At 44.4% G+C, this 26,001-nt stretch overlaps 2 protein-coding genes across 5 annotated transcripts in view; one reads left to right on the top strand and one right to left on the bottom strand.

Annotated features, from left to right (window-relative positions):
* Window positions 1–646: 646 nt before the first annotated feature.
* Window positions 647–17,455, top strand: THBS1 (thrombospondin 1). Its single transcript, XM_057544284.1, has 22 exons — window positions 647–827; window positions 1,401–1,496; window positions 1,772–2,331; window positions 3,242–3,317; window positions 3,607–3,806; window positions 3,920–4,042; window positions 5,404–5,497; window positions 6,954–7,127; window positions 7,438–7,614; window positions 7,920–8,093; window positions 8,331–8,458; window positions 8,565–8,717; window positions 9,163–9,381; window positions 9,913–10,020; window positions 10,567–10,726; window positions 10,870–10,988; window positions 12,605–12,839; window positions 13,029–13,256; window positions 13,425–13,696; window positions 14,107–14,204; window positions 14,307–14,446; window positions 15,358–17,455. Exons 2-22 carry the CDS (start codon window positions 1,430–1,432, stop codon window positions 15,363–15,365), a joined length of 3,513 nt encoding a protein of 1,170 aa, XP_057400267.1. The 5' UTR covers window positions 647–827; window positions 1,401–1,429; the 3' UTR covers window positions 15,366–17,455.
* The window catches only part of FSIP1 (fibrous sheath interacting protein 1), a 214,419-nt gene continuing 205,670 nt past the window's right edge, over window positions 17,253–26,001 (bottom strand). For all 4 annotated transcript variants that reach the window (XM_057544286.1, XM_057544285.1, XM_057544288.1 and 1 more), the window contains one exon: window positions 17,253–20,639. In XM_057544286.1, the coding sequence (XP_057400269.1) occupies window positions 20,593–20,639 (47 nt within the window). In that variant the 3' untranslated portion in view covers window positions 17,253–20,592. The remainder of the gene's footprint in view (window positions 20,640–26,001) is intronic.

Genomic DNA, 26,001 nt, shown 5'->3' with positions numbered 1-26,001 from the left:
CCGTGGGAAGCCGAGCCCCGTAGCCGCCCTGCTGGCCGGCGCGACACCTTACTCACGTCCCTCGCGGGGCGGGGTCAGGCGGAGGACAGGCGTGGGGCGAGGGCAGGAGCGCGGCGCGAAGTGGGTCCCACGGTCCCCACCCCACCTGGATGGATGGACGAGGGTCAACAAGTACCCAAGAGGGAACTCCTTCAACAACTGATTTCCTCATGGTCCTATTTACCCCGTCGGGCTCATTTTTTCCCGTACAAACGGGCTCGTGTCCACCCTTCAGCCGTCGTGCAGGCATTCAAGGGAACGGGTTTGCCTGAAAGCCCCCCTAAGGGTCTTGGGTGGGTGTCCAGAGCCCCGTCGGCTCGGGATGCGCCCAGAGCGCATGGGGCCGCGCGGCGCCAGAGCCAAAGTGCTGAGCCCATGAGCGCCAAGGCCGCGTGGGCGGGCACCTAATTTTCTGAGAAGTTCCAGTGCTCCTCGGCCCGACCCCGCCGCCCCCCCTCCCCTTCTAGCTGGAAAGTTGTGCGCCAGGCAGCGGGGGGCGGAGAGAGGAACCCAGACTGGCCCCCCCTCCCGCTTCCTGCCCGGCGGCCTCCCATTGGCCAGAGGAAACCCCAGGAATGTGAGCGCCTCTTTAAAAGCTAGCGGCTCCTCCGCCTCGCCAGCCACTGCACTCGGGCCGGCAGTCGAGTGCCCACCCAGACGAGCTCTCCCCGCGCAACCTCCGATCCCTCGGCCTCCGGGCGTACCGCCCTGCCCGCGCTTCTCCAGCGCTCGGTCCCGTCGCTGCGCCTTCGTCGCCGGTCCCGGCCACTGCACCCGTGTCCACACAGGTAAGGAGTCCCTGGGCGGCCGCCGAGGACCAGTGCTGCCCTGGCCATCCACCTGGAGCTCCCAGGCTTCAGCGCCTCAGGGACCCCGGATCTCATACTTTCCGCTTTCCCCATCCTGTCCCTCCCAGCCGCCGGGGGACTCTTCTCGTGGAAGGGCTCCAGAGCCATCCTCTCCAGCCCTGGGGTTCACAAACCAACTCGCCAGGACACCCCAAGATTTTCTTCACCTCTTCTTCCCGAAACCTTTCTATCAGTCCTCTAGAAAAGAGTTTAGACTGCCCCCGTGCCCTCCCTGGGCCCCCAAACTGTATCTCCTGATGCTGCTGTTTACCCTCAACGTCTTAAGAAAAGCACCCCGCCCCCCGATTGTTGGTCTTGCCCCACAATCTCCTCCCCTCAACTCTCTCGTTTTCTGCCTGCTGCCTTCTCCAAAGTAAATACTGTTGCCCCTCATTCGTGCAAACGTGGAGCCCAAGGGGGATCCCCAGGGACCCGGCCCCAAGCCCAGCCAGGTTTTGCCCACCCGCCCTGCGTGGCTGCCTCTGACCCTGGGCTCTGTGCTTCTTGCTGCAGGCTCCCTGCTGGGCACAAACAGCTCCACCATGGGGCTGGCCTGGGCACTCAGTGTCCTGTTCCTGTGGCATGTGTGCGGCTCCAACCGCATTCCAGGTGAGTCTGTATAATACCTTTTGAGGGGGGAGGGAAGAGGAGGAGGTCGGGTTACCCCAGGTGTGCCTCCCTCCCATGCACTCCTCTCCCAGCTGCTTCTCCCGAGCCCTGACCGAACGTCGGGATGCAGGTTCCCTGTGACCCTGGTGTTTATTCAGCTCTTTCGGTGGCCGTCAGGAGCTTTCACCCTGTCCCTCTGCCCCACACCCCAGAGCTGAGCCCCACCCCAGGCCCAGCCCAGAGAGCTCACCGTGTGTCCTGCTCTTGTCTAATAGAGTCTGGGGGAGACAACAGCGTGTTCGACATCTTTGAACTCACGGGGGCTGCCCGCAAGGGTTCTGGGCGCCGACTGGTGAAGGGTCCCGACCCTTCCAGCCCAGCTTTCCGCATCGAGGATGCCAACCTGATCCCCCCTGTGCCTGACGACAAGTTCCAAGACCTAGTGGATGCTGTGCGGGCCGAGAAAGGTTTCCTCCTCCTGGCCTCCCTGAGGCAAATGAAGAAGACCCGGGGCACGCTGCTGGCCGTGGAGCGGAAAGACCACTCCGGCCAGGTCTTCAGCGTGGTCTCCAATGGCAAGGCGGGCACCCTGGACCTGAGCCTGACCGTGCAGGGGAAGCAGCATGTGGTGTCGGTGGAAGAAGCACTCCTGGCAACCGGCCAGTGGAAGAGCATCACCCTGTTTGTGCAGGAGGACAGGGCCCAGCTGTACATCGACTGTGAGAAGATGGAGAATGCTGAGCTGGACGTTCCCATCCAAAGCATCTTCACCAGGGACCTGGCCAGCATTGCCAGACTCCGCATCGCCAAAGGAGGTGTCAATGACAATTTCCAGGTGAGGCCTCTTCAATTCCTGGTCCGTGGGGGTCGACTGATAGGCAGCTGATCTGCCAGGAGGGCAATAACAGGAGAGGCAGGGGTTCTAGAACAGGAAATACTGCCTGTGCATTAAAGCAGCGGTTCTCACACTTTAGGGAGCATCAGACTCACCCGGAGGGCTTGTTACAATGCGTACTGCTGCACCCCACCCCCGGAGTTTCAGATTCAATAGGTCTGGGATGGGGCCTGATAATTTGCATTTCTAACCAGTTCCAGGGTGAGGTTGGCACTGGTGTTCTGGGGACCAGACTTTGAAAACCACTAAAGGAAACAAGAAATGGTTTTCCTGTAACAGCCTGTTCAAAACCTTAAATATTCCTTATGCTCTTCTCAAGGAAATAACTTATTTCAAATGTGTGCCACCAATTACAATATTGCTTGAAGTGGATACTTTTATGAGCAGAATAAATACCACTTTGCTATTTGATTCCTCAGGGGGATGTAACCGGTCTCAAAGAAAAGATTAAAATAGTGGCTATTTGCTGCTGCAGCTTCTTCCATGCTTAAACGTCTAGATCTTTGTATCTGTGGCTTTGAAACTCCCACATTTAACTCTCTGACACTGGAGAGTGTCATTATATCCTCCGGTCTCAGTATCAGATTCCATTTCCTGTGTCTCCAAGTAGGCTGATAACTGAATTCTTTGTAAAACACTGAAGACTTGGCACAAGATACAGTTAAGATTTTTGAAGTTGTTTGGCAGTTAATGTTGGTGTGTTATTTTGACATGGTGATCTTAAAAGGGAGTTCTTTGAAACTTCTACAACATCGATTGTGTGCTTTTCCTAGCATAAACAGTCCCCCCCACCCACTGACCCCTGCCCCCCACCAAGCGTCTACAAATAATGTGTGTCCTCTGCCCACAGGGCGTGCTGCAGAATGTGAGATTTGTCTTTGGAACCACACCAGAAGACATCCTCAGGAACAAAGGCTGCTCCAGCTGTAAGTATCCTTCTATTTTTAGGGCGTACAGGGAAACTGGGGCAATTCCACCCAAAACGAGTTGAGAAACGTATGCAATGGTGGTTGTGCATAAATTACCCCGGGTAACATAGTTAAGAGGTATATAAAGGTGACCTCCAACAGCACACACACGCATCCCATCCTCCTGCATCCCTCACCCAAAATGAAATGTCTTTTACGGCTAGGAACCCTGGGGACTGACAGGTAAGATCTTCTACTTGAAGATCCTCTATAACTTTCCCCATCGTGTTCCTCTGTTCCTTGGCAGCTACCAGTGTCCTTCTCACCCTTGACAACAATGTGGTGAACGGTTCCAGCCCTGCCATCCGCACCAACTACATTGGCCACAAGACAAAGGATCTGCAAGCCATCTGCGGCATCTCCTGTGACGAGCTGTCCAGCATGGTCCTGGAGCTCAGGGGCCTGCGCACCATCGTGACCACGCTGCAGGACAGCATCCGCAAAGTGGTCAGTGGCCTCCGCCCCCCGCCCGCTAGCACGAGCCCTCGGACGTGCACCGCCGATGATGCTGAGTGACTGAAAGTGAGGCTGGGCGCTAATGACCTTTCTCCCCCTTTTAGACTGAAGAGAACAAAGAGCTGGTCAATGAGCTGAGGAGGCCCCCGCTCTGCTACCACAATGGAGTCCAGTACAGGAATAACGAGGAGTGGACGGTGGACAGCTGCACTGAGTGTCGCTGCCAGGTAAGGGGCTCGGGAGACTGAAATGCGAATTCATGGTGCATCTGAAGCCACAGTCTCTGGGGAAAGGTCCAGATAGCCACATAGGCCCTTTTTTTTTTTTTTTTTTTGTATTTATTTATTTATGGCTGTGTTGGGTCTTTGTTTCTGTGCGAGGGCTTTCTCTAGCTGTGGCAAGAGGGGGCCACTCTTAATCGCGGTGCGCAGGCCTCTCACTATCGCGGCCTCTCTTGTTGCGGAGCACAGGTTCCAGACGCACAGGCTCAGTAATTCTGGCTCACGGGCCCAGCTGCTCCGCGGCATGTGGGATCTTCCCAGACCAGGGCTCGAACCCGTGTCCCCTGCATTGGCAGGCAGATTCTCAACCACTGCGCCACCAGGGAAGCCCCTCACACAGGCCCTTTTTATGTTCTATGACCTGATAACCCAAGTGGTGTCTTTTTCTTAAGATGCAGTTATGACGTCTATAAAATCTTTAAATGCCCAAGAGTTTTTCGAAGTCTTAATGATACCCCAGGCTAAGTACCTAAAAGAACATATCTACTTAAACATCTCAGTAACTTACCTGCTTTAGTTCAAGGGCTAAGTGTTGAATGTCAGGTTAAGTAAAACCTAGTTGAACTTTCTTCCCCCCGACCCTAGTTAGTATTCAGCTATGACATGGAGATTCTTTTAATACAGTACTGATTGCTGTTCAAATCACTTAGCCCAACGCGTGAGGACAGAACTGTCCACTTAGCTCAGATGGCACTGCCTGCAGTGTGTATGTCCTCCTGGCTCCCCCCGCCCACCCTGCAATGCCAGGGGCAGGGGAGTGAAGGGGGTTTACCTGACTCATTGGGCAAACTCAAGCTGAAATACAAATCACGGATTGCTGGATTTGGGAGTCAAATTTACTAAATTCCCATTCTTGTCCAATATAATATAAAGCCAGATCTATACATGAGAAAATAACGATGCTCATTGATCTTCTTTTCCCCATAAAGATATAATTTAAAACTTTTAAAGTCCTGGCTGAGTTTCATGAGGTTGATTTTTAGATGCAGAGTAATAGATCTGACCCAGGACGTTCAGTGGTTCCCGCTGGAGAAATTCTTCACGCTGTCCTGTGCGTGAGAAAGTGACTAAGTGGCAACTAGGAAAGCTCTCTCCAAGGGGTGGAGTGACAAGTAACCAGCACCAGAACTGCCTCTACAGTACTGGTGGTTGCCAGCATGACAGAGGCAGATCTTCTATTAAAATCATTCCACTAGAGCACTTACAGCCCTGACCACGTTTCAACCTGTAATGGAAACGTTTCAATATGTAAACTTCGGCTTGCAATATGCCTTGTAAACCATGTCTCCCTCACTCTTGCCCTGCAGAACTCGGTTACCATCTGCAAAAAAGTGTCCTGCCCGATCATGCCCTGCTCCAATGCCACAGTTCCTGATGGAGAATGCTGCCCGCGGTGTTGGCGTAAGTTCTTAAAACTGCATAATCATGCTTCAGCGACTGGATCAACTGTACATAGTGCTTGAGCCCCACCCCCATCTCCATCAGATGTTTTTCATTCAGGTTCTTGCTGCGACATCTGGTTAGCGGATGGCTTGTCTGCTGCAGAGAGCCAAAAGTGCCATTATGACTAAACTTGATGACCCCCCTGGATCATAGTACAGGCAATAATCTTGGTAGAGCTTATTGCAAATGATTCTATGCTTTGAGGAAAGAAGGGAGGAATCGGTAGCGGTGATAGCTCTAAGTTGACTGCTTTTAGAATTTGACCTTATGGCCTAGAGTCAAGAAAACTCCGCTCACCAGAGCAATGGATGGCTTTGGTGTGAGCATTGGACTTAATTGGGCCTGAAAGTTCTACCCATTTTGTATACAGACATAAGAGACCTAAGACAAAACAGCAGTTTGAGTGTCAGGGCCATAAAAGAAATAGGGCACTGTATTGTTTCATGGTATCCAATCCCTGGCTTTTGTTGACAGTATGAATTAATCACTTTGCTGAGACAATATAGTAGGTACAAGTCATAAAAATGATTCATCACTACTAAGATAAATAAGACGAGTAAGTAGCACTCACCCTTCACACCCACACCTCCCACACCCCCTGCACCTACACACACTGATCACAACTCAGGATCACCAGTCCCCTCCAGCGATGTTAGTGATGCTAGCACTGTCATAATCATTTGTATATCACTTTCTGTTCAGCATTCACTTCAGGTGTGGGTTAAAGGGAACAAAGCCAGCGGGGGACTGGCGGAGCTCTGAACTTGAATCAGGGATTGCTAGGAAAGCTTCCAGCCGATGGCAAGAGAAAACAAGTTCTCTGTCTCGTGTCAGATACGGCTAGACGTGACTGTAGTCATCGTGCCTGGGCAGATGATAAACAAACGCACTTTCCTCTTGTGAAAATATGTGCAGAAAAGGTCCCAAGTGCTAGGGTGAGAGAAGCAACACACTGACTAACCTCATGACCGAGCTGGAGTCGCAGCCAACAGCGGCTCCGCTGCCTTCAAGTTCATCTGCCAAACACATGGTCTCTGGCTCCCCTGAAAGGCAGAAGTGACTCCTATAAGTTGCCTAAAACTCAAGTATTTTTGGAAGCCTGGGACTGGAGCTGCCTACCGAAATATCTTAAGTCAGAAAAGGGAAACTCATTTGAAATGCAGACAGGAGGAGAGAGGGAGCGATGAATAGGAACCCACGCTGGGAAAAGGCGCAGCTGTACCAGCCCAGGCAAAGCATGCAACCGCTCCGAGGCTGTGCACAGAATGACCTGGCATAAACCCCCTGGCCGCCGCCCTAACAACTACATTGCTTGTCACCCTCTAGCAAGGGAAGAAGAAAGTCCTGAGCAGAGCAGTCTAAAGAATAGCTTGTTTTAATGATTGCACGCTAAATGCGCCCATGTCCTCTGCAGCCAGCGACTCTGCGGACGATGGCTGGTCCCCATGGTCTGAGTGGACCTCTTGCTCTGTGACGTGTGGCAACGGAATCCAGCAGCGCGGCCGCTCCTGCGACAGCCTCAACAACAGATGCGAGGGCTCCTCCGTGCAGACACGGACCTGCCACATTCAGGAGTGTGACAAGAGATGTAAGTATTTTGGCCACTTAGGGATGTGGAGAACTGACCTGTCCTTGTCGTCACCAACAGCAGCTCCATAACACAGAGGTTAAGAGCACAGGTTCTAGCCCCTGGATCTAATCCCAAGTCTCCCCCTTATCTGTGCACCCTTGAGCACAACTTACCCTCTCTGAGGCTCTTTCCTCATCTGCAAATCGGGGGTAAGAATAGTTCTTCATAGGGCTAGTTTGAAGATTTTGTTTAGATAATGCATTTAAAGGCACTAGCACAGGGCTTGGCTCATGGGAAGCACCGTATAACCATCTGGTTTGTCCTTTAGTTAAACAGGATGGCGGCTGGAGCCACTGGTCCCCGTGGTCGTCTTGTTCTGTAACATGTGGAGACGGTGTGATCACAAGGATCCGGCTCTGCAACTCTCCCAGCCCCCAGATGAATGGGAAGCCATGTGAGGGCGAAGCTCGGGAGACCAAAGCCTGCCAGAAAGACGCCTGCCCCAGTAAGTGCATGCATCGCCTGGCAGCAGCTCTGCCCATCTGGCTGCCTGGCATCTGCAGCTTCCAGCTCGGTGGGTCATGGACGGGGAAAGGTTCCTTCCTAGAGAAACAAATAGAAGCACAGTCCTGCACAGCGCAGCAGCTTCTTTTAATGGAAAACAGAAAGAACAATTTCAGACTCACCCTCTTCCGGAACATTCTTTCCATGTGTCAGGGTAGCATGAACAAACTCAGGAGAGTCTCCTGTGAAGGTAAGGTGTTTGAAAATCGGCCTTAACTTTGGCCTGTGGTTCATTTTTTTTTACAGTCAATGGAGGCTGGGGACCCTGGTCACCGTGGGACATCTGTTCCGTCACCTGTGGAGGAGGGGTGCAGAAACGTAGCCGGCTCTGCAACAACCCCGCACCCCAGTTTGGAGGCAAGGACTGCGTTGGTGATGTGACAGAAAACCAGATCTGCAACAAGCAGGACTGTCCCATTGGTAAGCCATGCAGCCCAGGACAAAACCACTGAATGCCATGGTCAGCATTCACAGGGGTTCAGCTTTGAATGGTCCCGAGTGATTTGATTACTCTAAAATGCCAGATGGACAGCATAATCTCAACAAGCTATCAGTTGTATAGACCCTACAATATTTTACACCCTGGTTTAAGTGTCCAGAATGGCAGTTACTGGGCAGCAGCTGAGACTCACCATTTGCCTGTCTCTCTTGTCTCAGATGGGTGCCTGTCCAATCCCTGCTTTGCTGACGTCAAGTGTACCAGCTACCCTGATGGCAGCTGGAAGTGTGGTGCTTGTCCCCCGGGCTACAGCGGAAATGGCATCCAGTGCAAAGATGTTGATGAGGTGAGAAGCTGGGAGTTACCAGACCTAGGAAAGCAGCTCACCTGTCCTAGTCATTTCCTTTGGCAGTGTTCTCTAAACACGAAGCAAACTGCTGTTTCTTCCATAGTGCAAAGAAGTCCCTGATGCCTGCTTCAACCACAATGGAGAGCACAGGTGTGAGAACACAGATCCCGGCTACAACTGCCTGCCCTGCCCGCCACGCTTCACTGGCTCGCAGCCCTTTGGCCGGGGCGTGGAACATGCCACCACCAACAAACAGGTAGAGCAGAGGGGACTAGTAGACGGGAGTGAAGGAGGGGTGTCCTTGACCGAAAGAGCCACGAAAGGGGGGAACGTCATCTTATACCCTTCACAAAAAACAGGGAAGGGGGTGAGTGGACAACCTAGCCCTTAGAAACGGGACTAGAAAATCCACCGTACCTCCAGCAAGGAAAACAGGTCCATCACATCTGACAATGCTGCTCTGGAACAAGTTGTGAGTGGATGGACTTCTAAGTGCCTAGGTGCTGAGCAATTTCAAGGAAAATGCACATAGAGCCATGTTAGCCTGTAACCTGGACATCCCCAGGGGAGGATGGGGAGGACCCACACTCTTCCCATGGAGCTCTGTCTGTTCAGAGACGATGGGGATCTGGGTTCTTGGTTCTGCGGTGTCTGGGGACTCTCGAAGGCTCTGCCTTAATGTCAGGATGTTGTACCCTCAGGTGTGCAAGCCCCGCAACCCCTGCACGGACGGCACACACGACTGCAACAAGAATGCCAAGTGCAACTACCTGAGCCACTACAGTGACCCCATGTACCGCTGCGAGTGCAAGCCCGGCTACGCCGGCAACGGCATCATCTGTGGGGAAGACACAGACCTGGACGGCTGGCCCAACGAAGACCTGGTGTGCGTGGCCAATGCAACTTACCACTGCAAAAAGGTAGCCCCCGTTTCCTCGCCCACCTCCAGAAAGCCCTTATCAAGGGAACAGGCTGAGGAATTCTAAATGCTTAAAAGTCTGAAAATGAAACTGAAAGATTAAATCATCATCCAAAGGCAGAGCACCCCTAATTCTTATTAATATTACATCACTTGGTGCCAAGAACATGAATGGGGCAGCAGGCCCTATGGGCAGTTGTGTTCCACAGTCGATTATGTTGTCCAAAAAAATATTCACTTCTCTACCAAGTACCAGCAGAGCATGGCTGTGTTCCCAGCATGTACAAAGTCTAGAGCGTTTATACAAATTATGTTATTTATACATATATATGTGTGTGTGTATATATATGTGTGTATGTGTGTATATATATATATATCCCCCAAGAAAAGTTTTTTTTTGTCTTCCCATTAAAAATACATGCTGTCACAGAGCAGCATTCAGTTCTGTCTACAGTGTTTGGGTGCACTCTCTGGTGCGTGAGCTGAGCAAAAGGCATGCAAACTGCAGCTGTAACGTGTCTTCTCTTTCCAGGATAACTGCCCCAACCTTCCCAACTCAGGGCAGGAAGACTATGACAAGGACGGGATCGGAGATGCCTGTGACGATGATGATGACAATGATAAAATTCCAGATGACAGGGTAAAAAACGTTTTCCACTCCTCTTTCAGCTTTTGTATTCAGCAACAGCCTGTAACACCTTAAGATTCAATGAAATTACTGACATCTAGGATCATCAGAAGTTATTTGTTGTGTTTCAGTAGTTTGAGGACATAGATCTTGCCAAGAGAATTTTTAAATGAGGGTTTTGTGTTTCACCACAACCTTTCCTCCCCCCAGTTGGAGCAAGAGGTTACAATATGTGAACAAACGACACTTTGCTCCCCAGATTGATTTCAAATGTCTTCTCTAAGTCACATTAAGATTTTCTTTGAGCGCACTGAGAGCAGTGATGTTGAGTTTCTATTTACATCTCACTGACTCGTAACCAACAGGAATTCATTTTTCATTCATTATGTCCTGGCTTTTAACTTTTGCAGTGACCATTTTACAGAGGACTCAGTTAGTATATCCACGAAATAGAAAATAATTGTTGCAGATTTTCACAGTTTTATAAATATTCTACATGTGGTTTGAGGCTGGCTTCATGGACCATGTTGTAAAATGCTCCGCTTCTTCTCTTTGCAGGACAACTGTCCGTTCCATTACAACCCAGCCCAGTACGACTATGACAGAGACGACGTGGGAGACCGCTGTGACAACTGCCCCTACAACCACAACCCAGACCAGGCTGACACGGACAACAACGGGGAAGGAGACGCCTGCGCGGCAGACATTGATGGGGACGGTAAGGCGCTCCCTGACTCCAGCGGGTCCGAGTGTCTCTCACTTGGCTCTCAACCTTGAGCAGCCCTGGCCGTTAGTGTGCGATTTGGTTGAAACAGCTGAGGCTGGAGATTCCAGCTCTCACCTGTCCCCTGTTCTCTGCAGGTATCCTCAATGAACGGGACAACTGCCAGTATGTCTACAATGTGGACCAGAGAGACACTGACATGGATGGGGTTGGAGATCAGTGTGACAACTGCCCCCTGGAACACAATCCAGATCAGGTTGGTGGATTCCTTTCAGAATCTTTCAGTAAAGTGTTAGAATATCCCTTCCTAGGCCTCTAAAAAATAGAGGAGTTAAATAGAGTTCAAACACTTCCATTACCATGGCTCTCAGTGCTCTCATAGCCAATTGTAATATTTTCATGTGAACAGTTTGCCTGACATGAGTTCCCTGCAGAGTCTCATAGGTCTTTAGTGTGACAGTCTTGTAATGTCAATCCTGTCTTCTACAAGAAGGTCCACGTGACTTGCTCAGTGGGATCTACCATTAAGATAAATCATACAAAGCAGAAATCTGTGACTGACGACTCTATGGGAATATTAATCATATTTGAAACTAAGAGATGGAAGAAAATATCCCTAAGCACAATACACAACCATTTTCATGGCTAATGATATAATCTGGCTGCAAGAAATTCAAACTAAAAATAATTCCCCAAAACTGGAGAAATCCCTGTTTCTTTGTCATTCTTCAAGTGTTTGGCATTGCAAGCAGATAATTCTCCGTAGCACTGCTAGGGAGTGCTGCAAATAGACATCAGCCAGAACAAGTTCCTTTTCTTGTTTCTTTTCTTGTGTAATTGCTCATCATTATTTTCTAGCTGTGAAAGTTAAGGCATTGTTCTGAAAACATAGAAACCAGCTTTTGAAAAATGGGAATATTTTTAAAAGATTCAAGAAATGAGAAGTCCAGCTGAGCTCCTAATGTTTGTTCGTTTGAACTCCTATAAAACAAAAAGCAACAGGATGAATCTCTTTGGGGCCATAATGGGAAAGCATGAATGATCTGGGATAGCTTTCCTGATCAAATGGCATTGAGGGTCATCTATTTTGAGTTTGGATCTTACTATAAATTAAACCTCAATGCCGTTTAACCTCCCTGGATGAGTTTTTGGTTCTTCAGATAATAATAAAGTTTATAACAATTAATGAATCATGTAAAAATCTTAATGGCAAAGAGCATAAATACTGGCAAGAAAAATTTCAACTTGTGTATAAATAATCCCTAGGCATCCCATATACACTGGATAATGTAAAAAAGTACTCTGAGAAATACAGTTTTGAAAAAATTTAGAATTCTGGCTACCTGAGCCAACAGTTGACAACCATTATGGACTAGAGATATAAAACCAAATACCTAAAAAAGAAGAAAATAATTGACCCCACCATATGGATTAGCCAGTATGTATAAAAAGCAGTGCCATGTTGCCATGATTTGATGACCTAGAGTAGACACTGACGTGTCAACAATTTCCTAATTGAAAACTTAAATGGAAAATAACAAATTGTACCCAAAGAATTTCATTTATCATTAAAATATAAGCAGTTAACATGGCATTCCATCCTTGGGGATTAGATAATGCTTTCTATTTAATTTTATTTAGACAGTTTTCTATTTAAACAACAAAAAAAACAAATATCCCTATTAAAACTGTCATATGAAAACAGGGTCAAGAAGAAAAACATTTAAAATCTGTTCATATGACTAGCTTTTGGCAGTGGCATATAGACTTCAAACGTCACTGACCGAATCAAACACTAGAGAATCTTCCATAAGTTCTCTTTAGCATCAATGATTCATACTCCAGTTGACCCTCTGTTTCTGTCTCTTTCAGCTCGACTCTGACTCGGACCGCATTGGAGATACCTGTGACAACAATCAGGACATCGATGAAGACGGCCACCAGAACAACCTGGACAACTGTCCCTATGTGCCCAACGCCAACCAGGCCGACCATGACAAGGACGGCAAGGGCGATGCCTGTGACCATGACGATGACAATGACGGCATTCCTGATGACAGGGACAACTGCAGGCTCGTGCCCAATCCTGACCAGAAGGATTCTGATGGTGAGTCACTGGAGCCACTTTTAAAGAGAGTCACTGAAACCATGGCTGTCTGGATTCAGGAAATAAAAACAAAGCTGAATGCATTTAAGGCTGAAGAGACCAAATGTCAGCTTTGACAAGACAGTGAATTTCTGGCACCGGTCACGGTTATTTCAGAATTTCACTGAACTCTTGCCTTTTTGGCCTCAGGTGATGGTCGAGGTGATGCTTGCAAAGATGATTTTGACCAGGACAACGTGCCAGACATCGATGACATCTGTCCCGAAAACGTTGACATCAGTGAGACCGATTTCCGCCGATTCCAGATGATTCCCCTAGATCCCAAAGGGACATCCCAAAATGACCCTAACTGGGTTGTACGCCATCAGGGTAAAGAACTCGTCCAGACTGTCAACTGTGATCCTGGACTTGCTGTAGGTGAGTAGTGAGTTCTTCTAACGAAAGGCCAATGCATAGAGGGGAAAGAAGCAAATGTAAAAGCTGGCAGTTGTGTGTGTCCCCATGGGTGCTAAAAACACCTAGGAATGTAACAGAGAACCTCCTGAAGGCTGCAGGTTTTAACCTGGGTCTGGCCTCCTCTTGCAGGTTATGATGAGTTTAACGCTGTGGACTTCAGTGGCACCTTCTTCATCAACACCGAGAGGGATGATGATTATGCCGGATTTGTCTTTGGCTATCAGTCCAGCAGCCGCTTCTACGTTGTGATGTGGAAGCAAGTCACTCAGTCCTACTGGGACACCAACCCCACAAGGGCTCAGGGATACTCCGGCCTTTCTGTGAAGGTCGTGAACTCCACCACGGGGCCTGGCGAGCACCTGCGGAATGCCCTGTGGCACACAGGAAACACCCCCGGCCAGGTGAGAACAACACCCTGCAGAAGGGGGAGAGGTGCCAGAGCAGCACAAGGGACGCTGTGCCTTGGCCAAGCCTCCCAACAGGGAATCTTAGATATCACGTTCCCCGCATCACCAACTGCAGCGTTAAGTTCTGCTTTGAAAAAACATCCTAGGGTCTGAGAGGGGAGCCCACTTCAAATCCAAAGGCAGTTTTAGCCTCTTCTAACAAACAAATTAAAGTTTCTCTTCTCTCTGCTTTATATGTACATTCAAGGCTACACATCTAATGAAAAAGGCCTTCGGAAAAAAATCCTACATTGCAGCCCTCTAATTTAGGTCAACTCTGTACCTTTCAAACACCGTTTCTCATGGAATGAAATATAAATCTCATAATGAGGCTGTTTCAACCTTTTCGTTTCCTTTTCCTCCAGGTACGCACGCTGTGGCATGACCCTCGTCACATAGGCTGGAAAGATTTCACCGCCTACAGATGGCGTCTGAGCCACAGGCCAAAGACGGGTTTCATTAGGTAAGATTGCTCTGATTAAATTTCACTTAAGTCACACTGACGGGCGAGGAGGAGAGGACCAAAAGCAAGGGTGTCACTAACGCGACTTCTTTTTTCCTGCAGAGTGGTGATGTATGAAGGGAAGAAAATCATGGCCGACTCAGGACCCATCTATGACAAAACCTATGCTGGCGGTAGGCTAGGGTTGTTCGTCTTCTCTCAAGAAATGGTGTTCTTCTCTGACCTGAAATATGAATGCAGAGGTAGGAGCAAAATGACAGTGAATATACAGTTGACATCCCTAGTTCAGACCAATACCAAGAATGCCAATCATGGGAGAGGCTGATTTAAAGGCTATTTTAGAGAAAGGGTTATTTATATTTTGCTGTTGAAGGCATATGATAAAAAATGAAATAGTGCCTATGAACTGCGGCTTATGAAGTCCTGAGTCCTTGTGAACCATTTTAATTTAGCAATCTCTGTCCTCTTCATAGCCAGCGCAAAGTAAACTGCAGACAAGCTCCTGTACAGTTCAGACCCCAGCAATAATACCTAAAAATTTTTAAAATTTTACATTTCCATGTCTTGCACACCACTTAGTTTTATTCATGCCATTATGGCCCAGGTTGTCTTTCAGAACCTTTCCCTCTTGGAAAGGAAGGGAAAGGAGTATTGCCTTCATAATGGCATGTTAAATTAATTTTCACTACTAACCTTTGCTCTCTTTTTCTCCATTCTTTTTCATTTAGTGATTACTTAAGCTCTCATTGGGTCTCCTACAAAACAGGTGCTTAATAAACGTTTACTGGGCCAAGGCTTGGAGCCAACAAGATGAAGCACAGTAAAAAAATATGGTTGCTGTTACTTAATATTTAAATTATGGTGTGATCTTTGAGTCTGAAGTTTTAAAATAAAACTCCCTAGAGTTTTAACACTGAAAGACTTAGAAAGCACAGCATAGGTTCTAGAAGGTTATGCAGTGTCAATCTCCTAGCAACCATGTTCCAACACACTAACGTGTAATTTTATAAGCTGACAATCTTAAAATATGCTTTTGACATTATAAAAGTAGAGCTATGCCTAGGTTGTTAATGTATTAAGGGATATTAAGATGACAATGCCTTGATGAATTAGTTTGTTTATGTACTTACGTGTTTGTCTATTTATTTAACAGATTCCTAATCATCAAACTGTTGATGAAAAGACTGATCATAACCATTGCTGGTATTGCACCTTCTGGAACCATGGGCTTAAGAAAACCCCCAGGATCACTCCTCCCTGCCTGCCTTTGCTCTCTGCTTGCATCAGTGTGGACTCTTAGAGCATGTGACTTGCCTCAAGAAAATGCAGTTTTCCAGATCAGACTCAGCCTCTGAATGAGAAGAATCTTCCAAGGATATAAACAATGACTTTGGTTGGCTTTTGAAAAAGCAAAAGCATCCACTTGCTTCGGTTGGAAGGTGCCTGTCCCACTTTGCTTTTGTCAGGGCAGAGGGCGGTTGTGAGGCCAGCTCTGAGCAGTGGACTCCAAAGCGTTTTCAGGCGTGTGAGGGAAGGGAGGACTCGCTAGAATTGACAAATAAAACCAGCCCTGACCTACTCCCTCGGGAATGGGGGGGGAGGGGCTGAAGCCCTAAGGGGAGGGCGCATACCCAAGAGACGATTGTATGAAGAAAACATGGAGGGACTGTTACATTTTCGGTACTAAATCATTTTCAGGGGAAAGACTGTTGATGGATTTCATGATGCTGACCCATGTTAGCTGATTGACCCACGTAAATAGGCACTTAAATAGAAGCAGGGAAGGAAGGAAAAGACTGGCTTGTGGACTTCCTCCCGGATTTCCACCCCTTACACATCACCTGTAGCAACCAGAACAGGGAGTCAGAACTAAAGCAGCACAAGGCAGTGCTGGCTGCCACTGCCTGGTTATATTGAAACTGTCAGTTGTATTCCAGACGTAGCTTGTGCAGATGTAGCAGGGAAATAAGAAAACCTACCATCTCAGTTAGCACTGGGCTACCTCCTAAGGGAAAGGTAGCCGTGCTTGTATTTTTATGGTTGGAAAGGCACAAAATTATCAACTAAGACATTCCTTTTCTCTCTTTTTTCCTGAATATCATGGAGTTTTCCAATTTTCTCTTTTGGACTGTAGTTTGGTGTTTTTTTTTTTTTTTTTTAAACAAACATTTTACAATGTAAAATATTTATTTTTTACTTATTCTGGAGGATCTGTCTGAAAGACTATTCATGGAACAGGAAGAAGCATAAGCATATCATCTTTGCTACAAGTCTTCATGACTGTAAGATTGTAAATACAGATTATTTATTAACTCTGTTCTACCTGGAATCTAGGTTTCATATGGAAAGTGTTTGAGAGCTGGTAGTTGAGATTGATCAGCAAAACTTTCATAGGAATGGCACAAGGAAATCAGCCCGGCAAGCTGCTCTTCATTTTGTGCTTAGACTGAATGATTTGGGATTCTTCTTTTTTCCTTTATTTTTTCAAGTGGAATTATTTGGTTGTCCATTTGCAAGTGTTTTTAGTTTGCAAAGAAAGCCAGGAGGGCTTTAATACTGTTTTGCTCCATCCCTTGTGCCTATTTCCAGGGAGATGAAAAGCATCTACATTTATTATTTTTGCCTTTTTCCAAAAGAAAAAAATGACAAAGGTGAAACTTGTATACAAATATTACCTCATTTGTTGTGTGACTGAGTAAAGAATTTTTGGATCAAGCAGAAAAGAGTTTAAGTGTCTAACAAACTTAAAGCTACTGTAGTACCTAAAAAAAAAAAAGTCAATGTTGTACATAGTATAAAAATTCTTCGCAGAAAAGTATTCCCAAGAAGGAAATAGCATTGAAATGTTAAATACATTTTCTGAAAGTTGTGTTTTTCTATCATCTTGTATACCATTGCTTTATTTTTATAAATTATTTTCTCATTGCCATTGGAATAGATATCTCAGATTGTGTAGATATGCTATTTAAATAATTTATCAGGAAATACTGCCTGTAGAGTTAGTATTTCTATTTTTATAAAATGTTTGCACACTGAATTGAAGAATTGTTTGTTTTTCTTTTTGTTTTGTTGATTTGTTTTTTGCTTGTTACCCTCCTCCCTGTTTTTACTATTTGCCAATACTTTTCTAGGAATGTGCTTTTTTTGTACACATTTTTATCCATTTTACATTCTAAAGCAGTGTAAGTTGTATATTACTGTTTCTTATGTACAAGGAACAACAATAAATCATATGGAAATTTATATTTATACTTACTGTATCCATGTTTATTTGTTTTCTGGCTTTATGTTATGAGGTATGGGTAAATTCCATCCTCAAACCAATAGAGTATATACAAAAAGAAATCACAGTAAGTAACAGGAACATTCATATTTCCTATACGATTTAGGAAGACTGAGTTGCTTAGATGACATATTTGCTGGATTTGTGGAATAGAAGAACAAAACAACAAATTAACCTGTCATATTAAAAACACAGCAATGAGAAATGTCCCCCCCAAGATGTGGGACCCAAAAGGATACAAGTTCATATTTTACCAATGTCACTAAATGTCATTTATTGAATCCTTTTCAAAGTCCAATTCTGTTTCTAAAAACAATGAAAAAGGAAAACAGAAGTGAAGCACATAGAATTCACAGCTACATCTTCTGAGCCATGAATGAGGGCTCTGGGTGGGCAACACCATTGCACGTTGTGGAGAAGCTTTAGAAACGTTAATGGAGGAAGAACTGTCCTTGAAAAGTTGGGTCAAACTCTACAGGTAACACTTTTTGGAGAACGACTTTGACTTTGGTCAAAAACAGATGACTACAGAGACAGGTCGAATTTGGAAGAAATCCTAAAAATATATATACATATAAAAAATCAAATTATTTTGTGAAGAGAAGCCCAATGCCTTACAATAAGCAGAACTTGAGTTTCAGGTGGGCTAACCATGAATGTAGAATACTGGCCAATTTTTAGTTTTAATAAGAACAGGTAGAATAAAAAAATTTATGAGTAGGTTAAAGGTCTCGCTTTGAGATCCATTAAAACAAAAAGGACTGAGTGAGATAGACTCTTTTTCCCTTGTTGATCTTTCTCTCTCATTCTAGAAACATCTATCTAGGGTAGCATAGTCATATATAAGTATAAATTGCCAAATCATTTTATGGTATCCAGGTGAAGAGTCAGGAACTAGAAGGTGTTGGTAATGGTTATAAAATTTGGAAAACTGATTTGAAAGAAATAATTCTTTGAAACATGACATCATTCACTCTCAGAGCAGCTCAACGTGTGAAGTCTTGGGAGAGAATTCCAATTCACTTTTAAGTAACAGAACAAAAGTAACTCAAAATATCAAGATGGGACAGAAAAAAGTGTCTGGGAACAGGAGGTTTTTCCCAGGCATGCTGCATATTGACTCCAAGACTGACCTTCGTATCAGGTTGTACTAAAATACAGGATTGGTTAAAAATTAAAATTATGCCATCAGGGTATAGCTTTTTCCTTCTATTTTATTGTCATGCGTTTCAAAGAGTTGGATAGAACGGCAATAAACTTTAGGTCCTCTGGGAATTGACAATAAAGGTGATGCCAGTAATTTTCTTGAGGAGTCATAAGTAGAAAAACCTCAAATTTTAAGATCCTAAATTCATTCCTGAAATGAATTAGCTCTTGCTCTGTTATATCTTTTCTTCTCTAGCTTGTTCTGGGGTAAACACTCAGGTCTAAAAGGAACCTTAAAATAAAAACTTATTTTTTAATAACATTTTCTTTCCTTATCAGGGCAACTTTTCTTTTTTTTTTTTTATCTGGAGCCTTCATGTTGAATATATTATACAAATTCAGCTTGCCAGTTCTTATCAGAGGTACCTTCAGCTGACATGCTATGGAATGGTGTCACCTCTTTTAATGGTAAAATTCACTACTTAAGATCATTCTGTTTTCCTTTCCTTCTCTTAAACTCTTGTAACATAAAGGTTCACTCTGCCCCAAATACCATTTGCAGGAACAGTTTATAAAGGCATAAGCTCTCTCTCCAACATCTATCTCCCTCTCCCCTTCTCTCCCTCTTTCCCGCTCTCCCTCTCTCCCTCCCTCTCCCTCTCTCTTTCTCTCTCTCACACACATACACGTACAGGTCAAACACCAGAAGCACATGGGTTTAGAAAGCCCCACTCCTCTGAAAGGCTTATGGGCAAAAATGGCTCCTCTCTATCACCACTGCAAATCCCCATCCATATCACCTCTCTCCTCTGGTTGTCCTGACCCAAACCCTACAACACACACGTCACTCCTATGAGAGTCCAAAATCATGACTTTTAACCTCTGCTGGCAACCCACAGCAAAACTCTTAGCATCAAGACAAATTACACTGTAGCACATTAACTTCATCAAGAACCACTGCTGTTTTAATATAAACTGAAAAAGAAGGCTAGAAAAAGAAATTGCCTATCAATTCTTCTGAAAACAGTAGCTATAGAAGTCTTCACTTTAAAAAGTCAAGCAAATTTGACATAAGCAATCACTAATATTATCCAATATCAGTAGATGAAAACATTCGAGCGAAAAATAATAATGCTACATATACATTATTCCAAATTTCGTTAAATGCTGCACAATAGCTCATTTTTTTTTTAGAATCAGAAATAAATTGGACTTCTAGTTCTAATGCCAATTCATCATATGGCGTGTTGACATAAAATGTTCTCATGAATCCAGGCTACTCACTTGTAACTAACAAACCCTCTCTCTTAAAATAGTACCACAGGTTACTTTTTTTTAAGTAGCTGATCTTTATTTGCTGCACTGTAAAAGGCAAACTCTGAAAGAAAATAACTAAATATAATATATGTAATAATTCAGTCAAACTTCTGCTTATGAAAAGTACCATTACTAATAAGACAGCAAGGATAGCTTAACATTGCTTTGTTGAGAAAATTCGTTTCTCTCCACGGCAAGTTGTACTTACTTAACAGGCATTAGAGAGGAGGAAAGAAGGGAAAGCAGGGGCAAAACTACAATTCATGGTGATCAAATCTGTCTAAATCACAATAAACTGGCAAAGTATAAAATCAAATATGAAACAATCATAGCATTTCAACTAGTTTTAACGTAGCACACATACATAAAATGTTGGTTTCTATAACGTATCCCTGATGTTGCAAATTTAGCAATAAAAAATTTTCCCAGGAATTTCAATGAAGAAAAAAACACTGAACAATTATACCACGAGTCTCAAAAATATCAAGGAAATGTGATCCAGAAAGAGAGAATCCAAACATTAAAATCATCATTTGAGGAATGGTCTCTATAATGCATTCATTGAATTCAAAGAATTTGGAAAAAATGTGATTTAACTTAATTTACCAGCTTTCTTAAAAGCACACCCCAGCAAGTCTTTGCTTAAGATTCTTTACATTCTTCTGTTGCATCTTCAGTCTCCTGTTCATCTGCACATTAAAAACAATAACCAAATATGTCAGAAATCTGTGCATAATTAAGAAAAACCATCAGCCTATAAAACATTAAATCCTTTTACACATGAGACACTAATCACATTCTCATTTAACATTGGACAGCTCACCACAAGCTGCATACAAAATTTACAAGAAAAAGTGAGAGATAAGGTGCCTGCCTTCATTGAGCTTATAGCTGAGGGAGAGTTTTTTGGGTTTTGAGAGCTAAAATGGTTATGGATTTGGAGACAGGCATAAATTTTTTTTTCTTTGTACTAAGTTTCTGGGAAGCAGGGTGAAACCAAAAGTAAATGCAAATATTACAGTTAGGGTAGGTAAAAACTAATCACCTTTCATTTCTTTAATGTGAGAAACAAATTGTGACTCTAACAGAAATGGAATGGAAATATTCTTCTTAGTGAGAATGTTATCAGAAAAGGCAGAACTGACAACAGCACCAAATAAAAGAAGACAATAAAATAGAATCAGGAGAATCTGGAGCCCTCACACACTGCTGGTGGGAATGTGAATGGTGCAGCTGTTTGGGAAAAGTCTGGCAGTTTCTCAAAAGGTAACCAGAGACCCAGCAATTCTACTCCTAGGTATGTGCCCAAGAGAAATGAAAACATACATCCGCCTAAAAACATGCACACCAAGATACATATAACAGCCAAAAAGTAGGAACAACTCAGATGTCCATCGACTGATGAATGGATAAAGAAAATGTGGTAAACCCACACAAAAGAATATTATTCAACTATAAAAGAGTAAAGTACTGATACATGCTACAACATGGATGAACCTTGAAAACATTATACTAAGTAAGAAGCCAAACAGAAAAGGCCACATATTGTATGATTCCATTTATATGAAGTGTCCAGACTAGGCAAATTCACAGTCATAAAGTAGATTAGTGATCACCTAGGGCTGGGGGGTTGGGAGAAAATGGGGAGTGACTGCAAGTGTTTTTCTCTGGGGTAAGGAAAATGATGTGAAATTGATAGTGGTGATGGATGCACAATTCTGTGAATATACTAAAACCCACTGAATTGTATGGTATCGTTGAACGGTAGCCCCAAAAAGGTTATGTCCACATCCTAATCCCTGGTACCTATGAAACTTATCTTACTTGGGAAAAGGGTCTTTGCAGACATAATTAATTAAGGATCTTGTGATAAGATCATCCTGGATTATCCAGGTGGGCCCTATATTCATTAACAAATGTCCTTTTAAGAGAAAAGCAGAGGGAAATGTGAGACACACGCAGAGAGAGAAGAAGGCAATGTGAAGACAGAGTCAGAGACTGGAGGGATGTGGTCACAAAGCAAAGAAGCCAAAGAATGTCAACAGCCTGAGAAAGTGGAAGAAGCAAGGAAGCAACCTTCCCTAGAGCCTCCAAGCAGAGTATGGCCTTGCTGACACCTTGATTTCAGACTTCAGGCCTCCACAACTAAGAGATGATAAATTTCTGTTGTGATCATTTGTTGTGGCAACCACAGGAAACTAACACAGGTATTTAAAATAGATGTCAATAAAGCTGTAATTTTAAAAATCAACCTAATAATTAAGGGTAAATGATTTGGAGTTTCAGAGAGTAAAGAGAAATGTAGTGATAGTGTCAATGCGTGGAGAGGAAACAGTAAACAGGATGTAGAGGAAGGTGGGATGGATGAGAAGTGCACCTCAGTAGCCCACACATGTGATGAGCGATGATAAGACCACAGCCCCACGCCTTCATAAGTTCTAGTCCTTCTATCTGGAGTGTTTTCCCTCTTGCCCATCCAGTAAATGACCACTCATCCTTGGAGGCTCAATTCAAATGCCACCTCCCCGTCTCTCCAGTGTTCATCATTCCCTCTAGTGTTGTCAAATACTTTGTCAGGAAGCTCTTATATTCTACTTGTCCCACTATGCTGCGATTATCTGCTTAAGTGCCTGCCTTCATCAATAGCCTATGAAATAATTCAGAGCAGTGATCACGTCCTACTCACCTGATAACCTAGGAACAGCATCCTTAATGAATGAATACGATGGAGCCCTGGAGCAGTGGTTTTAATCATAGCTACACAACAGAATCACCCAGACCCCATCCTCAGAACTGACTTTAAAAAATACAGATGCCCAGAGCCAACCCCTAGAAATCAATTTAATTCTGGAATGAAACCGAGGCATTAACCTGTTTTTAAATCTCACCAGATGAATCTAATGTGCAGTCAGAGGTAAGAAGCATGGTGTAAGGGATGGACTCAGTAAAGCTTAACATGCCAGGCGGACCTGAGGCAGATGCCAAGGAGAGAGGTCTGAAAATCAAAAGTACACAAAGCATAGATGATCCCATACTGGCTAAGTGTGTCTCCAAATAAAATACTAACCATGAAAGAGCAGAGAACTTAAGCTAGAACATGCTTGTTCTCATTGCCTAAGAGGAAGGTTACCCACAAGAAGGACAACAGGGATGGTTGGGGAGATAAGAAGACAATCTAGAAAAGGTAGTGACCTTCATTAAAGTGAAATTCAAGAAGATAAAGCAGGGATTGAGCAGATGGGAAAGATACTTTCTGACATTATTTTCACCACCACCACATATGCTGGTATTTTTTATAATCCTAAAATAGGGTGACTAGCAAACCATCTAATTCAGATCTTCTCACACTTTACTGTGCATACAAATCACCTGCTGGGGGCATCCTGTTAACATGCAGACTCTGATACAGTAGGTCTGGGACTCTGCAGCTCTAACAAGCTCCCAGGTGATGCCAATACCACTGGTCCATAGATCTAGTCTACAGTAATGATCTTCAGTAACTTTTTCATTTTTTCCTTTTACTCAATTTGAATGAAGCAATGGAATCAGAAGTTCCCAATACCTGATAAAGTGATAAGTTCATTACAGTTAAACATCAAAACTCTCCAACATGCCATTGTTCATTTTATACTACTAAACAAAACAGAGAAAGTGATATTTTATAGTAGAGAAAATAATCAGAGGCAAATATTTATAGGAAAAGTCTACCTGAAGAAGAACTGAATTAAAGAAAATTAGATGAAAGTAACCTGAAAAGATAAATTCATCAGATATAAATTTACTATATACTAAGGTCTTACATAAAACAGAAATTAGCCCTGGGAATTTCTAACATGGCAGTTCTGATATTTTGATCAAAGAAACTTTGGAGGGTTGATTAAGTTACTAAGAGCATCTGAGAAGCAATCAGTAGCCCTGGAAAAGTAATTTAACAAATAATAACTAGGAGGCCTGAAGGCACACACTGAGAGAAAGAGAACTCCATCAAAGCAATGATGAGTTAAACATTTCCCTGAGAACAAGACAAAATACTTTTTAGTGGAAAAGAAAAAAGTCAGCTAGTAGTAGTAGTATTTTCAGAATCTCACAGCTCCACTGCAAACCAGTAAGACTATAGTACAACAATGAAAACTTTCTCAAAACAATCTAGTTCCCTTCAAACTGTTCAGGTGGTATGAGTAATGATACACACTAACACACACCTCCTTCAAACTGCAACATCTTCCCAAAAGTCAGTCCACCTGCAGCCATGCTTCACTGAACAAGTTACGATCAGATCCTTCGAAGGGCAGAATTTCAACATGAAATATATTTAGATTGTAAAGTTGTCACTGTTTAGAACTGGTTCCATCTGAGGACCCCGACAGGATAACATAATTAGCTTTCTTACATCTAAACTGAATGCCATATTTCTCAAATATGCACAGCAAAATCTTGTGGCTTGCATTCATTTGACAGACTGAACACTCCATATCAGGGACTCTGATTTCGGTAAGTCTGGCTAGGGCCTTGGACATAGGTATAAAACAGACAAACCAAAAATTTCCCAGATGATCTCTACCTTCACCCTGGTTAGGAATAATGCTCTGGTGGTTTGTAACAGTGCTTCTGAAACTTCACTGTAAGTACCACAGGGGGATCTTATTAAAGTGCAAGGGGCCTTAGGCCCTGCATTTCTAACGAGCCCCCAGTGATTGGACAACACTCTAAGCAGCAAAGGCTTATAACATGGGATGGAAATCATATGGTCCCAAACGATCAAGCACATGAAGTAGAGAGGGCCAGACAGGGGCCATGTTTTCCAGAAGAGTACATGCTCCTTCTAAAGGGAACATCTGCTATTCAGCTCTCCTCCCCGGTGGAAGACCTGCTGATTTGTTAGAAAAGTCAGAAATCCAGGCTTTTATGAGAAATCTCCTGATGAAATGTTAAATATATACTATGTAGACCAACCAAGTCCAGTCACTGAGTTAGTCATTTTATGTGGCTTTTCTCATTTGATCCCTATTAAGACCCTAGAGGGTAAGTACTAAAGCCATCTTATCTTACAGATAAGGGAACCAAGGTAGAGAGGAGAAAGAGATTAAGTAACTTGCATAAGATCATCTGCTAAAAGCCGAGCAAGGATTCAAACCCAGGTCTGTCTCACCCACAGCCCACACTCCTAACACTAGGCCAGATCATGCTGGTGGGTGGGTGATCAAGGCATCTCTCTGCTCATCTAGGTTCTAGCCTCGAATCTTGCTACTTACCTGGACTCTATTAACTTTATCCTTTGGGTAACTAATTTGCTCCTTGGTTTTATGTTCTCAGTTTCAATTTAGAGTGACCAACCAGCCCAGTTTGCCAGGGACTGAGGGTTTCCCAAGACAAGGGCCATTCAGTGTAAAACCAGGACACTCCTAAGCAAACCGAGACAGTTGGTCACCCTAGTTTTCATTTAGGGGTGTTATTTTAAAAACAACCTTATCTGACTCATTGCATTTGTTAGAAATTTTTAAGAACATTATTCACTAAATGGGTCCTATGGGAAATTCCACTTGGTTTGTCCTTGAAGAATTAATATAGTCCTGTGCCCCTTCTTTACTATGTGACTTTGTGTCCCTTTTTGCCCCATTTTATTGTTGTTATTTGTTAATCATATTTTCCTCTTTGTGATGTGCATTTATGTTGATAAGCAGTTCAAGTGCCTGCTGGGAAAAAGAGAATACTGTACATGCATAGATGCCTTTTGGATGATCTAGAAAGCAATTCAGCATAAGATACTTAAGTACTAGACTAATCATAGACCTGAAGCACCAGTGTACTTGGCGGTGTCTCCCAGGCTGACGGGACCAAAGACCACTTACTCTCCTCACACTTCCATGTGGAGGAACCTACAGTGGGGGCGTATCCAGCGTCACCCCACCCCACCTCCCCTCTCCCCATGGGAAGAACAGTCAGTTATCTGATTGGTGAGTTCAGGGGAAGAAATGGCATGCTCAGCTCACTCCTCCCTCCAAGGGGGTCAGCACCCCCTGCCCAGGGCGCCCCTCTGCTCCTCTGTACTAT

Source organism: Balaenoptera acutorostrata, chromosome 3 (assembly GCF_949987535.1).
Source record: "Balaenoptera acutorostrata chromosome 3, mBalAcu1.1, whole genome shotgun sequence".
Classification (NCBI taxonomy): domain Eukaryota; kingdom Metazoa; phylum Chordata; class Mammalia; order Artiodactyla; family Balaenopteridae; genus Balaenoptera; species Balaenoptera acutorostrata.
The sequence above is the reverse complement of the archived record's forward strand: the minus strand, read 5'-3'. Positions and strand labels throughout refer to the sequence as shown.

Bases quoted from the DNA above. Each gene is read 5' to 3' on its own strand.
- THBS1 (XM_057544284.1), top strand. From the start codon at position 1,430: ATGGGGCTGGCCTGGGCACTCAGTGTCCTGTTCCTGTGGCATGTGTGC. The intron at 3,318-3,606 runs GTAAGTATCCTT...GTTCCTTGGCAG, and splicing joins GAACAAAGGCTGCTCCAGCT to CTACCAGTGTCCTTCTCACC. The intron at 8,094-8,330 runs GTAAGCCATGCA...CTCTTGTCTCAG, and splicing joins CAAGCAGGACTGTCCCATTG to ATGGGTGCCTGTCCAATCCC.